The sequence below is a fragment of the Triturus cristatus genome, chromosome 6 (assembly GCF_964204655.1).
Source record: "Triturus cristatus chromosome 6, aTriCri1.1, whole genome shotgun sequence".
Classification (NCBI taxonomy): Eukaryota; Metazoa; Chordata; class Amphibia; order Caudata; family Salamandridae; genus Triturus; species Triturus cristatus.
The window spans coordinates 1791883379-1791900291 of NC_140589.1; the positions used below are offsets into that span (position 1 = coordinate 1791883379).

Below are 16913 nucleotides of genomic sequence, written 5' to 3' on the forward strand. Positions count from 1 at the left end.
AAAAGAAATAAGAGAGAAAGAGGTATGTCAGTGATGCAAGCAGCTGTGCAATTTAAAGATAATGAGGAGGAACAAATGAATGAGCAATTGCACAGACAGCGTAAACTAGGGATTGATAAATGTTACACTGTTTTGTCACCCCTTGTGCAAGATGAGACAAAAGAGAAAGAAAAAGATTCCCTAATGTCCCATTTGTTAAGTTCGCCACCCCCGTATGCGCAAAATGCCACCGCACCTCCACAGCTTGTAAATGTGCAGCCTCCAGTAAATATGCCGCAAGCCTTCCCGCAGCCGCCAGCTCCTCTTCAGCTGGCTTCTATCCCTGCAGTGCAGCCCTCTCAAGGGTCGCCAGTTTTGCTACCTGTTACCCCCGCGCTTCCTGCGACTTTGCCTAGCACGCCAGCGGCTTCCCCTGGCGCTCCTTCTTACACTACCCAGGTACCTGTATCTGAATCTGTTTTTCTTCCCTCTGTCTATCCCCCCGTTTTCGCCTCAACTTCTCCTTCAGCACGACAACGACTAGCTAATGTAGTTACTAGTTTAATGTCGCCTCTCTTTGGGTCATCTAGTGCGACTCCTGGCTTACAGCGTAAGCAATTGCGCAGTCAGCTGCCTGGTCCCGACGAGAAAGAGGTGTTAGATCATCTGGCGCGTAGGTGGATTGGTTTCCCTTCACTCTATGATGTGGAATCAGTTGTTACCGTTTTTCACCAATGGGATGCCCCAACACAGAGGTATGTCTTTGACAAAATGTGTGAATTCCTCTGTGAGGAATTGGAGGATAATGGGGCAAACCCAAACCCACAGGAATTGTGTCGAGTGCGATTTGATTTTGAAAAAGGTACAATTGTGGGTCCCAATGTAGATAAAGCAGTTGCGACTTTACTGTCCTTCAGAAATGGCGATTGTCAGCAATCATTGTTCGAACAGGAACTCCCTGTGGGGAAAAAGGTAAACGCGCCAATATCCGATGCGTGAGGTTCCTCCAGTGTGGAGACCTGCTGATTTAAATGCTAATCCAGCTGTCCCAGCTCATTTTCAGCGTGTTTGGGTACATGTCCCATGGAAGCGATCTGAGGTGTTAGCGCTCAAGCAGACATTGCCTGACCCCCGTAAAAACCCTACAGGATATTACAAGGAGTTATCCCAAACTGCAGAATCATGTGTAATGAATCTGGCTGACATAGATATGCTGTTTGGGAATGTGGTTCCACAACCTTTATGGGGATCCATTCGTAATGTAGATCACGCTGCAGAATTGGGTAACACATGGGCTAATATCATTGCTGCAGATGCTGGCCAAGTTGGTGGCGCGAAACCTGACCCTTTAGTAGCAGAACTCCCTGGTCGAATTATTACCTACATGAAAACTATAATGCCTGCGATGCGCGTAAATTGGGATAAACTATCCGCATGTAAGCAGAAGAAAGATGAGACAGTGTCTGATTTCTTTACCAGGTTTGAAGAAACGTTTATCGACCACAGTGGTCAAGACATGAGCACTGAAGGTGGCCAACGGTTATTTGTTGATAAATTTGTACAGAACCTACTTCCCGAGTTGTGTAAGAAATTAAAAGATTCAGAAAGTTCTTGGGCTGTTTCCTCTTCAGCGCAAATACTGGCTACTGCACAGTATTATGAGAATAGAGACAAAGATGAGAAGGATAGAACAGATAAGAAAACGAAAGAACTGAAAACAAAGGTCCTCTTGCAGCAGGCCTATCCACCACGTGGAGGACAGAATAATTATAGGCAAACCCAAGGTATCTATCAGCAACCCCAACAATTTCAGAATAATCAGCAAATGAATGGGTATTATCAACCACGAATCCCTGTAGGTCCCAACCAATGTTCATATTGCAAAGAGGAAGGTCATTTTAAATATAGTTGCCCTAAATTAATGCAGCGTAACAGTAATGCGTATGGCACAAGAGGTAGAGGTGGTCAGCAAGCTCCTAGAGGCAGAGGGCGCGGAAATGTTCCCCAGAACGCGCGTCCTCTTCCACCTCAAAACACCATAAATAGCTTTGATCAGCAAGCCAACGCGACTGGTAATACAGCTCAGTACTACAATAATGATTATTACGCAGAAGATCCTTAGACGGAATTGTACAAAATTGGAGGACTTTGACTGCAAGTCCATAGACATGAAAAAGAAGTTTCTGGATAGAGGCTACCCTCATAGACTCATACGTGAGTCTTATAAACGTGCCAGATTTTATGATCGTCAGCACCTATTACAAGGTAGTAATCGGAAACAAGAAAACAACTTGGTTTTTGTAACACGTCATTCACTGTTGAATGAAAAAATTCGCCAGATTATATGCTCTAACTGGCATTTACTTAATGTCAACAGAACTAAGACTGATTTTGTTGAAAGACCTCTTTTTGCCTATCGGAAAAACAGAAATCTTAAAGATCTTATTGTTAGATCACGCATGCCCGTAAATAAAGAGCCAGTACAGAGAAGTATTGAGGACATGCTACCTATCCAGGGCAACTATAAATGTGGCACGTGTATAGTCTGCCCTCTAGCAATTGAATCTAAAGAGCTTCTCTTTAACAAGCACACCATTGTACCAAAGGGTATTACTAATTGTAAAACAAAAAACATTGTTCACCTATTAATATGTCATTGCAATAAAGGCTATGTGGGTGAAACGTCGAGATCTCTCAACACCAGACTCTCTGAGCATAGGTCTGCTATTAGGACCAAAAAACTGTCTTCCCCCATGGTGCTACACTTTGTTGAAAACAATCATACTGCTGATAATATACGTTGGTATATCCTAGAGAAAATCATCAACAAGGAAGGTCTCTGCCCTGATAAAATCAGAAAAAAACGCGAAGTATTCTGGATGTTCTATCTTGACACAGTCAACAAAGGTCTGAACCTGGAGATACCTTGGGAACAGGCCATTATCTAAATTCAGTTATTAAATCTATAATGAGTCCTTTATGTTTATCGGACCTTTATATATATATTTGACATCTGGTGTTTTCCTGTCATATTCCATCGGTTTTCTCTGGCCATCCGTATTCAGTAGCTCATAGATGTTATATGTAGTATCATGTTTATCTCTATATTTATCTTTTATTTATATTTTCACATTTACTTACTATTTTTATCTTATGTTTACCTTGCACTTTTTTCTATTTTCTTTTTTCATTTACAGTTTTATTAATATCATTATCATTTTCTTATTTTATTTTATTTAATTTATGTTATGTTATTTTAATTTATTTTATTTTATATTTATCGTTAATTTTCATTGCATTTAGCAGTTACTGCACTGCTTCATGCATATTAGTTATCGTCTAATTGGCTTTGTGACTACATCTGTCGTCTTTCTCTTCGTGTAGAGTTAGTTTACATTGTGCGTCATTTGTTTCCACATTGGTATCATTCAGCCTCAGTCGTTTCCATGGGAACTTCCTTAGCGACTGTTTAACTTGGGGCATTGCACGCATGTGCGTAGTGGTTACTTTTGTTGTCCTCTGTCTATCTTCATTCTGAAACTAGCGACTTCCCAGTACCAGCTGATGCTTGTTAGTCTTTACGCGTGAAGCATTCAAGATATATATAGGATGCTTTTTAGGCGCCATTTCACAGCGAATTATCCTGTTTACATCCTGAGAAACCGCCGGAACGGACGTTTGAATATAGAATCAGGTATGCCTTTATTTGTAGTATTGGGACACTACTTTCATTGTTAAAATTAAGCCGTATATTTTATCAGGAGCATTACAACTTGAGTATACATATATATACTCTTTGCCCTATTTTAGGCTCGTAAGGACTGTTCTGGAAGGTATCAATTACCTGCTTTGCATCGCCTATGCTCCTCTATCTATACGGAGACTCTACGAACGTTTATCTTTATGTAAGTTGGTAATGTGGTTACTAGATGGTCCACTGTATTTTGGCATATATCATTTTTTAACTATATATTTACCATACCAATATTTGCGCCCACATCTCCGCAGCGATATCCATTGTTTTTAACATCTTTATAGCTGCGTATTGGAACAGTCTACTGTAAAAGTGTTATCATCATCTACATTTCTACACGGCGGCCATCTGGCTTATCGGGGGTGTCTATAACTCAGTACGTATAGCATTCAGGATCGCCCTGTTGACTATTGTTATAGGTTATTATTATTTTTTGCAACCTGTGGTTATAATCATTTCATCTTTTCTTTACCCCTGTCTTCATCTGCATTTCCGTCATTTGTTGGTTCAGCAAGTCTCGACTAAATTTATCTGTCCCGATATATCAGAATATTTTTGACGCTCTGCTCCATTTCAAATCAAGGACACTTGTATCGACATTCAGTGAGTGTTTAGAGTTCTCCTTTCATGTTTGCGGATAATTCTATACATGTTTTAAACCTCTTATCATTGGTTTTCTGTCTTTTTATTTTATTTTCTTCTTTCTTTTTTTATCTTTTTTTCTGTTAGGCACACACGTTTTAGTGGTGTTGTGTTGCTCCATCACTTTTGAAGTATCGATATCCTCACACTTATCCCAAGCTATTACATCGAGGATTTTTTGCTATCATATAGTGTAAGTAAACAATATAGTGTTATATATATACTGAATTCTGGAATCCAGGCATGAGATACTATACAATTTCTTACTTCTTTAATTCCTTTTCATAGATCGTCTGACCTATTATCTATTCTAGACTTTTCTATTACTCTATTACTCTTCTGTCGTGTTCCATTACCTATTGTAGAATAAGTCTTCATCTTCATTTGTTTTTCCCCCTTTCATCTTTCCCTTTTTCTCAATAGTGTATATAACCAGACTTTTTTGTATATTATGTATATAATGAGGTTCCATTGAACATGTTGTGTATGTCACAGTAGTAAGGTCATGATCATCATTGATTGTCATTATTCACTCTGTGGATCTAGCTGCAAAGATTGTATTAATGTATATATGTAAATATGTATTTAAAAACGTTTAAAAATATTACATAAAAAAACTAAATGTTCCAGTCTAGGTGAAAATTGTAACCATTATATTGTATGTTTTTATATATTTTATACAGTTTTAAAGCAATAGACGGTCTCCTGACGAAGGCTTCACTGCCGAAACGCGTGTAGTTCTACATCTGCCGCATTGCTTGTATCAATTGTATTTGTATATATTGTCTGTTTGATTATCTAGTGATGATATATGAACAATGTATATAAAGAAATAAATCAACAAGAATAAAATACTAAATGAATGATATATACACAGAAAATGAATAAATAAACATCATATCTATATTTTTCTAACTAATAACTGTGTATGGTCTATATATATTTTTCTCTTGATCAGTCATGAATAATTGATTGTATGGTTCACACCTAGATACTGGTCTTTGATAGAATTATTCACTTGCTATAGCACTTTTTACATAAATTATTACGCAGAAGATGACAATGTAGAAGATAATGATTACTAGGACAGCCGTAGACAGAGAGAGGGAGTTGTTTCAGTGCCAGTGGATCAGAGTGGACCCTATGTTAAAGTAACTACAGCAAATGTAACGGAGCCCTTTCTGCTGGATACTGGTGCTGCAAAGATTTCAATCATGCATTCAAAACTCCCTGGCGCGCCTTTGTCTGGCGAAATGAATGTCTCAGTAGGTTTTTCTGGCACCCCAGTTAGGAACCCGATTTCTAGTCCTATGTCACTTTCTGTTGGACCTTGTGAGCTAAAAGCACCCCTCATTCTAACGACAGGTTGTGGTGAAAATTTGCTAGGATTAGATTTGCTAAAAAGATTGCATGCAACACTATATTGTTCTCCCTCAGGAGTACAGCTTACATTAGGTAAGAAAGTGATTTCCCCGATGTATTTGTCTAAGAATGCAATGCCACCTGAATTGTCTTCCCTTCCGGATGTCCTTTGGGCTACTGGTCCCAATGATGTGGGTCTTTTGGAAATACCGCCATATGTGGTCACTTTAAAAGCCAATGTCAGATTGCCACGTATTCCCCAGTACAAGATCTCCAATGAAGGTCAGAAAGCATTGTTAGCAATTGTCAGTGATTTGATTAAAAAGGGTGTAATTGAAGAGACAAGAGGCAACGTTTGCAATAGTCCTGTTTTACCTGTCTTAAAACGAACGGACCCTTTACAGCCACCTGTTTACAGATTTGTGATTGATCTTAGAGAGGTTAATAAGATTGTTGTGCCACAGTTTCCAGTTGTCCCTGATATAACTGCCTTGTTAACCATGATTCCAGCCTCCGCTGCATGGTTCTCAGTGATCGCTTTAAAGAACGCCTTCTTTAGCAACCCAATTGCAGAGGAGAGCAGAGACATTTTTGGCTTCAGTTTAGGAGGCCGAAGCTTCCGCTTTAAACGCGCTCCCCAGGGCTACTGTGAAAGTCCATCAATATACAGTCAGGCTTTAAAAGAGCAGCTTGATGCACTTGTTTTACCTAGTGGCGCTATCCTCATTCAGTACGTCGACGATTTACTAATCGCCGCAGATACTGAAAAGATTTGCAAAAACGCTACCTTGTCATTGTTGCGTAATTTGTCTGCCTTTCATCACAAAGTGTCTCTCTCAAAGCTGCAATATTGTCGACAAGAAGTGACCTACTTAGGTCATCTCTTATCGAAGGAGGGAAGGAAACTGACCCCAGAACGAATTCAAGCCATTACACATTTGAGTGTGCCAAGAACACAGAGGGAAGTGCGTGCTTTCTTGGGCATTACTTCATACTGTAGGCATTGGATTCCCAATTTTTCCTTGCTGGCAAAACCTTTGTTAGCATTAACATGCAAAGACACACCGAATCCTATCCCATGGTCTGAAGAGTGTCAGAAAAGTTTTTTGGAATTGCGCAATGCATTGTGTTCAGCTCCTGTGTTGGGTACCCCTGACTACAGCAAGCCTTTTACATTGTATGTTCATGAGAAAGATGGTTGCGCATTATCGGTGTTAACACAGCCTTTTGGCGACAGACCGCGTCCATGCGCATATTTTTCATCAACCTTGGACCCGGTAGCGAGGGCATTGCCAAGTTGTCTGAGAGCCACAGCCGCTGCAGCTATGTCTATTCGACAGTCTGCTGGACTAGTAATGGATAATACATTGATTGTTATGGTTCCACATGCTGTGGACACATTGTTAAACAGGACCAAGACACAACACTTAACTAGTGCGCGATTATCTGGTTATGAGCTGACACTGTTAGCAAACCATATACACATAAAGAGATGCAACACGTTGAATCCAGCTACACTATTACCAATTCCAGCAGACCTAGATGAGATTGAGCAACATGATTGTCTGTTCAGAACAGAAGAAGAGACGAAAGGGAGAGTAGATCTTAAAGATAATCCCCTGACTGAGTGTGATGGTACTTTATGGGTGGATGGTTCGTGTTTCAAGCTTCCAAATGGTGATACGACTGCTGCATATGCTATCACGACTTTGCACACGATTGTGGAAACTGCACGTGTGCCACAAAATTCGGCTCAAGCAGCAGAATTGATTGCCCTTACGAGAGCATGCGTGTTGTCTGAAGGAATGAAAGTGAACATATATACTGATAGCCAGTACGCCTTTGGCGTGGCTCATAGTTTTGGGCGATTGTGGAAGGAACGTGGGTTCCTGACTTCGCATGGAGCTAAGATTCAGAATGGCAAGTTGGTGAATGATCTCCTTGAGTCGCTGACCCTACCGTTGCAAGTTGCGCTTATGAAATGCAGTGCGCACAAGAAAATCACTGATGATGTTGGTCGTGGTAACACGTTTGCTGATGAAGTCGCGAAAGAAACAGCAAAAGATGTAAAGACTCGAATGTATGTTGCAGGCCCTGCAAGATGGGTTGGTGATGTTGGAATGTGTGAAAACACAATAGAGAGTGTAAAGTCCCTTCAAGCTGAAGCCACAGAGAAAGAGTTGAGCAAGTGGAGAGAAAGTATGGGTAAGTTGGATGAGAATGGTTGTTGGATTGATTTGTCAGAACATAGGCGATGGTTGTTACCTGATGCATATGTGCTTCCAGTGGTTACTATGGCACATGGAATGGCACATATCAGTACAAAAGGAATCTGTAAGTTGTTGGCTCCAGTATGGCAGAATGCTGGAATTCCTAAGTGTGCAGAGAATGTGGTCAAGAATTGTATGGTATGCTTGAAGTACAACCCTGGTAGGGGAACCCCAACTCCAGCTGGTCATTTTGCGCCTCCATCATATCCATTTGAAGTTTTGCAGTTAGATTTTATCCACATGGAAAGGTGCAACAACCTGAAATATGTATTGGTGGTTGTCTGCGCTTTTTCAAAATAGATAGAGGCCTATCCCCTAAAAGATAACACTGCTCTATCCACAGCCAAAGCCCTTGTGAAGGAATTTTTCCCTAGGTTTGGAATGCCAAGAATGGTGTGGAGTGATAATGGGAGTGAGTTTGTGGGTCAAGTGATGAAGAATGTGTGTGAGGGATTAGGGGTTAAGCAGAAATTCCACGCTGCAAATCACCCCCAATCAGCTGGATTAGTAGAGCGCTACAATAGCGCTCTAAAACTCAAACTGGCCAAAATCCAGGCGAGCTCCGGTCTTAAATGGCCTGACGCTCTGCCGCTAGCACTCCTGTCCACCAGAATGACTGTGCATTCATGAGTGGGACTTAGCCCATATGAGATTATTTTTGGCCGCCCGGCTAATGTATGGGGTGTACCAAGACCGACGAAATTCAGTGAAATCGAACATCCAGTACTGCTTGATTACTTGTATGAATTGACGGCTAAATTACGTGTTTTACACCAACAGGTGCACGATACTCTTCCCCAGGCCTCTGAGGCTCCTGGACACCCTATCGACCCTGGCACGTGCGTTTTGGTAAAAAAATTTCAGCGCAAAAGCAACGATGAGCCTCGTTGGATCGGCCCTCATCTCGTACTTCTGTCTACAAGATCAGCTGTTCGAGTAAAGGGGAAGAAGAACTGGATCCACGGCGCCCACGTGAAAAGGATCCCTTTGCCTCTGCCGTATGACCAGTGGGTCCAGGAGGGTATCGCTGACTCTGAAACAGACACTGTACCTCGTTTTGTGCCGTTCAGTGATGCACGCATAAAAGGCACAACTTCAGCACAACAGAGTGACGATGTTTTGCAAGAAGCTGTGCCACCGTCAATTCGATTGGACACCACAGAGCCTGAAGTCTTGTTTCAAGATCAGACAGTACCTGGCCGTTTTCATTATAATCTAAGACCAAGGCCTATGGACAAATAAATATTTTTTTCCTTACTCTTTTGTTTTTGATACCAGAGCTCTCCCATCTGAAGGACTTTCTTGATTTTTGTTTTTCGAACCACCATCCGGGTTCAGCTGCAGGGTTGCGGTGCCAAGACTTTGGGGTACAGGCCGAAGACGTTAGGTCAACGGTTCTGGTTGGTCTAGGGCGTTCCCTGGACTGACAGGCGTACTCCTTAGCAGAAGATACTCACCCGCCGCGAGCGGCACGATTAGAGGATGGAGTTTTTCAAGATGGAGAGACCCGCTGAGGAAATGAACTTTAAAGCAAAAATGTGTAAAATAATGAAGATCAAACGTTTTGTATTCTTATGCCTGTTTATATTATGTAGTATGATCGTGTTTACTGTAGGATTTGTATTCTTCTCCTCTCAAGAGCCCATTGCACCCACTGTACAGCCTATACCTCCTCCTACTGTCTCCTCACACTCTTTTCACCCTCTGCCTGAACACGAACAAGCTAGACGATCAGAATTTGGGAATAACTCATTTATTCAGCTCCTGCACCAGCACCAACTAGTTATGAATACAACCAATTGTTGGGTGTGTGGTTTAATGCCACATACCATTAATAAGGGTATTCCCTATCTAGTGCTGCCGTTTAGTTACAATGGATCGTCATGGGCATTCCAGACCATGTTTCTCTTTGCACTAGACGCCTACTCCCCGCGACAACCGCGTTCCATCAGACCTAGCACAAATAATAAAGCTTTAATGAAAGGAGTTGCCGATATGAGCAGAGATATCGACGCATACTCATCTATTCCCAAAGAAGAGTTGAGAGCTTATGTAGGGTGGAACGCGACGGGGTATAGTATTAGTCTGGGTGAAAGACAGCGAAAAATCTCATCCCCAATCTGGGTCGTACCCCACATAGGTCGGTTCTGTTTACAAGGTAATGGTCAGAATCCAAGAGCTCAGCTGGGGAGAAGTGACTGTACTGAAACGTACACTTTTCCGTCACAGTTTTCCCCTGCGTTTTTGGCTGCCAAGGGTACATATTTTATCTGCAATGACCGAGCATATACATGGTTGCCCCCTGATTTCTCGGGCACATGTTATATTGCAAATCTGCTACCGCCAACATTTACTGCCGCCTCTGACTATCACAAGACCAGAGTTGTGAGAGGCGTGATTAGTAAGGAGGATACTGCCGGTCAGGAAGCAGGAGACTTCTTTTTGGGTTTCCTGCCATTTTGGGGACCTATGGTCAATAGTAGGAACCTGAGACAACTGACTCCTGTGGTTGAATCCACTGTTAATGTAACGGCTGGTGCCCTTGGTAATTTGACAGCTGAGCTCCAAGCGGATCGCCTCATGACCTTGCAGAACCGCATGGTTCTAGACGTTATACTTGCAGACCGCGGTGGTGTATGTAAGGTTATCCAATCTAGTTGTTGCATTTTCATACCAGATAATGCTCCAACAGTTTATCAAGCCATCTCCAAACTGCATAAAATATCTGAGTCCATACACGTGGATAAAGGAGATTGGTCACTGGTGGGGTGGTTCTGGGAACTGATATCTGCCTGGGGTTGGAAAGTTCTGATGGTCATTGGAATGATCTTCGCCATCCTTTTCCTGTTCTGTCTGTGCATACAGTGTGCTCCTGCGATATGTGGCCTCTGTGCTACATTATGTGTAAGGAAACCAGTATCGAGGGACGAGCTAAGTAATAGGATGATGCTACAGCAACATCTCCATGACTTCAAGAATATTGACCTAGACTCGGATTGAAATGAGTATAGTTGTTGCCTATGTAAGGGCAAAAGGAGGGTCTGTCGTACTTTAGAATTTGGGACCGCGTAGGAGGCAGGGCCCTACCCCTGTCCATCCCGGTATTAGTGAACCGCGAATGGTTAATGCGGTATGTACAAGTGCTTTGTATAACGTTTTAGCTATGAATGCACTGTGTATACGTTATTATACATCACTACGTGGGTTCCATCTTAGAGCGGTGGCCATCTTATGGTTGCCATCACATAGGCTACATATCATGAAGCAAATACGGGCCTTTTAGAGCACATGTGCTTTCCTTTGACTTCTCTGTGACCTGGGCAGCTTGGCTCCGCTGACCCAGGTCAGTCCGGTCTCACGAGCTCCCCGTCCTCTGGCCACCTGTGATTAGCATCAGGGCTTGACACACCATAAAGCCTTTACATTAAACACGAGCCTCCAGCTAATCTCTTTCACACCTGACTGTTCCTGCTTTATGGCTTGTTTTATTGGGGCCTATCGATATCTGATGTGGGATCTGAGCCTTGCTGGGTAAATAATTGCGGGCTGGCTTAACTGGAATGTGGGATGGTCATCATGACTCTGCTTTTTCGTTTGTAATGTATACCTTTATATGGCCATATCGTAAACCAAGGAATGTGTGCCTGAAGCATGATATTTTGTATTTAAGGAGAAGCCCGTTTCTGTGATTTTCAGCAGTCTCCTGAGAACATACACGCTGTTGTACTTCTAGGATACCTGTAATTGGTCTGCAGCCAATAAACTGATCTTTGACTTCACCCAGAAGACTCTGTGTTTCTGTAGGTCTGAAACAGGAAGAACCCGAAGTCATAGGGTGTGTTCCCCTGCACCGCTGGGCTTAAAATTCCCAGTACTTCACCCGGAAGTTCCGTATTGGTGAAATACTTCAAGAGGTCGTGTCGCACCTCCACAGGTCAGGGAACACTCCGAGAGAGCTGAGATGAGAGAGTTGAATTACGTCGTGCCTCACCTCCGCACGTCACAGAAGCCGCTGAACAGCATGCACGCTCCCCCAGGACAGCACGGATCCGATGATCACGAGAGGCATTTGAACAATGCAGGTAACAGTTATTCATGAAACATCCAATTTTGTATATTCTCTCTCCGTATATTCCCGTTTCAAAGAACAAGTTTCAATTACAGTTTCCTTGCGAATTTGTTTTCTCTTGTAAACCAAATGTTCCTTCAACATTGTAGCTCCGTCAGCTCAGGAATTCAAATCCGTGGGTTTCTTTAGAGACTGTTGGTCAATCCTTGAATACGTGTTACCCAATCGTCGCCAAATGTTAAGATATGATATTAATGGGTTCTTCACAACGTTGGTAGTTCAAGTAGTCTTTATTAGATGAAAGGTAAAGACCACCAGTCCGAACGCAGGTCAGCTGACAACTGACTCTGGCAGACTCTATATTCCAAATGGAATATTCACATTACTAGGTAAACTACAAAGGATTCTATTTAAAGTGATAGTATTCAACCACAACAAACAGGTTTTGTATACTTAGAACAAGAGAAAAATAAGTATGCCTGGGTATCCATGTAGACATTTACCACACACAATGTAGATATGTAGTGAGATGTGGATTGGAGACACTTTTTATTCTCTTTGATGTAAGGTTAGCAATACTGAAGGCAAATATATTTTCCTTTACATCCATGAAATTAACATTACATCCCTATATTTTTTATTTAAATATGAATGTAAAATGTGTCTCACCACTTTTTGCATGTCGCAGGCGGGTGGGTCGACGCTTCGCCTCAATTCATTGTGTTTGTCGCAAATCAACTTTTGAACGTCAGCATTATCAGTGTCCACTTTCGGATCTAGGCTCTGAAAAATATAATCAATGTAAATAGTTGACCTAATGCAGTCAGAACAGTATGCATAGGGGGCCCAATTCACAAAGGTAAACTTACACTTTTGTGTAATTTTACTAATTTTCGGCATTCACAAAGGTAAACGTAAACCAAAACTCCAACTTTACTACTTTTCAGTATTCACAAAGGTAAACTTAGACCAAATGTCTAACTTTACTAGTACTAGCTTAACTTTGTGAATACCAAAAAGTAGTAAAGTTAGACTTTTGGTCTCAGACTTTTGGTCTTACTTTATCTTTGTGAATCGGGCCCATACTGTAGTGTGCTAAAGTGAGGTTCCATCAGCCATATAAAGTGTAAATACAGCTCTCTTTACTCAGTCCTGCATCTCTGACAATCACCAACAATAGGCATTCCAGAGTGTTCCTTTGTTTTATGATGCTGGCTTGTGCTTTGAGATCTATTGTGACATCACCCATTGGTTGGGCCCTTTAATGCATGTTCACAAGTAGTGGCAACGTCAGGCTCAAAATCTGGTCCAATCAAAACAAGACAATGGTGGATTTGGGGTCATCCACTCTGGCAGTGCAATCCCTTATGATATTCAGTGTTTTTTCAAGGCATAAGCTTTTACGTAACACAATGGTGGTTTGCACGCTTGTATATAATGTGATATACTGCCTCACGTGAAAGATGTATATTGATTTATTTATTTGGGTATTTGCACATTTATTTCTGTATCTGCCTATTCTTTGTAGGCCTATCTCGTGCAGTCACTAGTAACAGGGGTGGTTTAATGAAGTCTTAGTGTAACCACTTTAGAGTATGCATGCTCTAAAAAGATGCAATGGGTCTAACCTGAGGAAGGAGAGGAGTACGCTGGTTTTGTTGGGTTAGATCGCTAAGCACAGAGAGAGTATTAAATGGTTCACCGAAGTCTGTCCAATTGTCTTCATAGCGTGGTTTCCTTTCCCATCCATTTATTTTGGTGTAATATATCCTGTCTTTCCATTCATCTGCCTATCGAAGATTTGTTTCTGATGATTTAATTCAGGTTTGTTTTTATATGGACAGAAGTCACTGAGTGTGGATTGTGTATATGAAGAAGTGGTCTCTGGCTTGTCTATAATCAATTGCCATACCAAAAATTTCAGCCACCACATCAACCCTGAGAATTGGAATTACAAAATGGCATAGATAAGATGACTGTGGGCACCCCAGGTATGGTATGTCCAGCAACCCTAACAAATGAGATGGTTGCACAATATTCAGGGAGAGGCAGGTTATATGACGCCTGTATCACATATAACTTTTTTTTAAATTCTTTATTTTTCCATTTTGTAATAATAACAGCACGGTGGGTGAATATGTGCAGGCAGCTGCTCTGTACCAATGCAGGCACAATATGCAAGGGAAACCATTTGACACAAGGGAGTCAGCCAATCGCAGATACCAATAATCATACACATATATATATCAGGGCATTTATACATAGTAGTATTATGGGCTTTCGCTTTCTTCACTGATTGATCCTCTATAATTCACATCTAAGTCAATGTGTTCACTCGCAACCACCTCAGTGGTTAAGAGATCCCTGCAGAGATCTCCCCACATTTTAAGGTCCCCATCCAGTTTCTCATTCTTGCTGCCCGCTTTCATGTGGACCTCTTCCGCAAGCGACCACTCACTCACATCCTTTAACCAATTGTCCACTGAGGGGTAGCGCTTACCCATCCATACTACAGCAACCCTTCTTCTCGCTAATACCAGGTGTAATTGCAAATATTTATATGCCATCTCATGCCTTCTGGGTCTCGGAACTTGTCCCAACAGGCAATGCAGAGGGGTTGCCTCCACTCAAAGGCCAGTTCCCACCCTCGCCCGCTCAGTCACACGTATCCAGAACTGGTATACCTCCATGCACCCCCAGGCTAAGTGTAGAAAGTCTGCTCCTTCCCTACTACATCTGGGACAGGCGTCTGAGCTATCCAGGTCAATGCGATACAGCCTCACTGAAGTCAAATACACACACTAAAGGCAATTAAAATGTATTAACTTGAAACAAGCATTACAGGATACTGTGTGAGTTAGAGTGCATGCCGCTTTCCAGGTCCTGTCACCATGGGCGTCTATAGATCTCTGCCCCAGGTAGTCTGTGTCCTGGCAGGTAGAGCTCTTGAATTCTCCCTCATTGCCATATACAGCAATTAGATTAATCAATGCCCACTCCCGCAGGTAAGCATAATATCGAGTGTTTGGTCCTTTGATCCTCTGAGGAAAATTCGGTATGTAGGCCACATTGTTCTGGCCAAGTCTTTGAGGCCCGTATGCTGCAAATACTGTCCCTGTCCCAAGCCGAACCCTTTACAAGCCTGTTCATACGTAATGTTTTTTTAGGGTACAGGTCTGCCAGCACCTGGTATCCACCTCTCTCCATGCTTGAAATGAAATGTTTCCCACCATTTTACGCACTGGGGCTAGAATCCAGATACTAAGACCCCGATGGACCGGTGGATGCCTGAGTATGCTTTCCACAAATGTTTGCCAGATAAATGCGGCCTGTTTGACCACACAGCACAGGTCTGCGGTGTGCCGCCCCCTCCATCAAGGTCGCTGGTAGACTAACAGGCTGTATGCGCCCTCTGAGCAGACACTTCTCCCAGTTGTCTCCCTCATCCAACCACCAGGCTGCATGTTGGAGATGCACCGCAAAGTAGTATAGGTCTAACCTGTGTGCCTCTAAACCCCACTCCTCAAACTGCCTTGGTAAAACATGTAGGGCCACCCTTATGCTCTTGTCCGCCCAGAATAGGGACACCAGCACTGAATTCAGCTGCCTAAATACCTCCATGGGCATGACACACAACAAATTCTGAAGCACATATAGAAAACAGGGTAGGACAACCATTTTGGCCACTGCAATGCCACCTATAAGGGAGAATGGCAAGGTGTTCCAGAAGGTCACTGAACACTTCAGGGATTCAAGTACTCTAGTCACATTCAGTTGTAGTAATTGTGTATCCCCGTCTGCAACTTGTATGCCTAAATATCGAAAGTGACCGATCTCCCAACGCAACCCAAGTCTTGGCAGGTCCTCCAATGGAAGCGCAGACAGCCCCGCCAGCGGAAAGATCAGAGATTTATGCCTGTTAAGGCATAGGCCAGAGTAATTGGCTAACTCATCTCAAAACTGCAGAAGTTTAGGAATCGCTACTTGGGGGGACTTGACATAGAAAAATGCATCGTCATCATACAGCGATATGAGATAAGAGCTCTCCCCGATGCATATTACCCATTGCTCAAGGTCCCGCCTGGCCCACATCTCCATGGGCTCAATGGCCGAGGCAAAAAGCAGCAGTGATAGTGGGCAACCCTATCGAGTTCCTCACCCCTACCCCTGTTACATCGAGCAACCCCACCTCATCGAAAGACGGGGTTGTGCACATGATAAAAGTGGCTGATCATTCTCCTTTAAGGAAGGAAGACACTGATTTATTGATTAACAAGGTAATTTATTGGATTTGTGCTTTACATTATAATGGCTAGGTGTTACATGTCAATTTCAGACGGCTTTGCCTATCTATATTAAATTGCACTTCTGGCATTAGATCTCCACACATTGCCCAAACTTAGTACTTCCAAATAATTTATGTATAACCCTTCATTTCTAATAACACAAAAATCTCACAAGACTACCAGTGATTCTAATCAGGAGAATTCTGACAGTGACTCTGATTGGCGTAGAAATCAACTAGATTGACAAGAGGTTCCCAAACCCACACAGATGCAGGATGATAAATTGGGGCTCCTAGCCTAGTGGCAAGTCCATTTTGTAACAGGATACCAGACATTAGTAATAGAGAAGGTACCTTGGCTGTGAGAAGTTGCCCTGGTATGTGCTGTCCACTAGTTATAGTGGGCACCTTGCACCAGTCCAAACAACCCCTTATTGATGATAGGTTAAAGACAACCTTATTTGAAAGCTATCCTACTGGTAGCTATGAAGAGCAGCCTTCAGGCTAAGTCTTAAAGGAATGTAAAGCAGCTTGTTTTACCAGTCTATAATC

General features: G+C 42.4%; 1 protein-coding gene across 1 annotated transcript in view; it reads right to left on the reverse strand.

Moving 5' to 3' along the window:
* The window catches only part of LOC146822011 (cysteine-rich secretory protein 2-like), a 326571-nt gene that overhangs the window by 261022 nt on the left and 48636 nt on the right, over positions 1 to 16913 (reverse strand). Inside the window, exon 2 of the mRNA XM_085609951.1 lies at positions 12746 to 12859. Coding sequence (XP_085466077.1) covers positions 12746 to 12859 — 114 coding nt within the window. The remainder of the gene's footprint in view (positions 1 to 12745; positions 12860 to 16913) is intronic.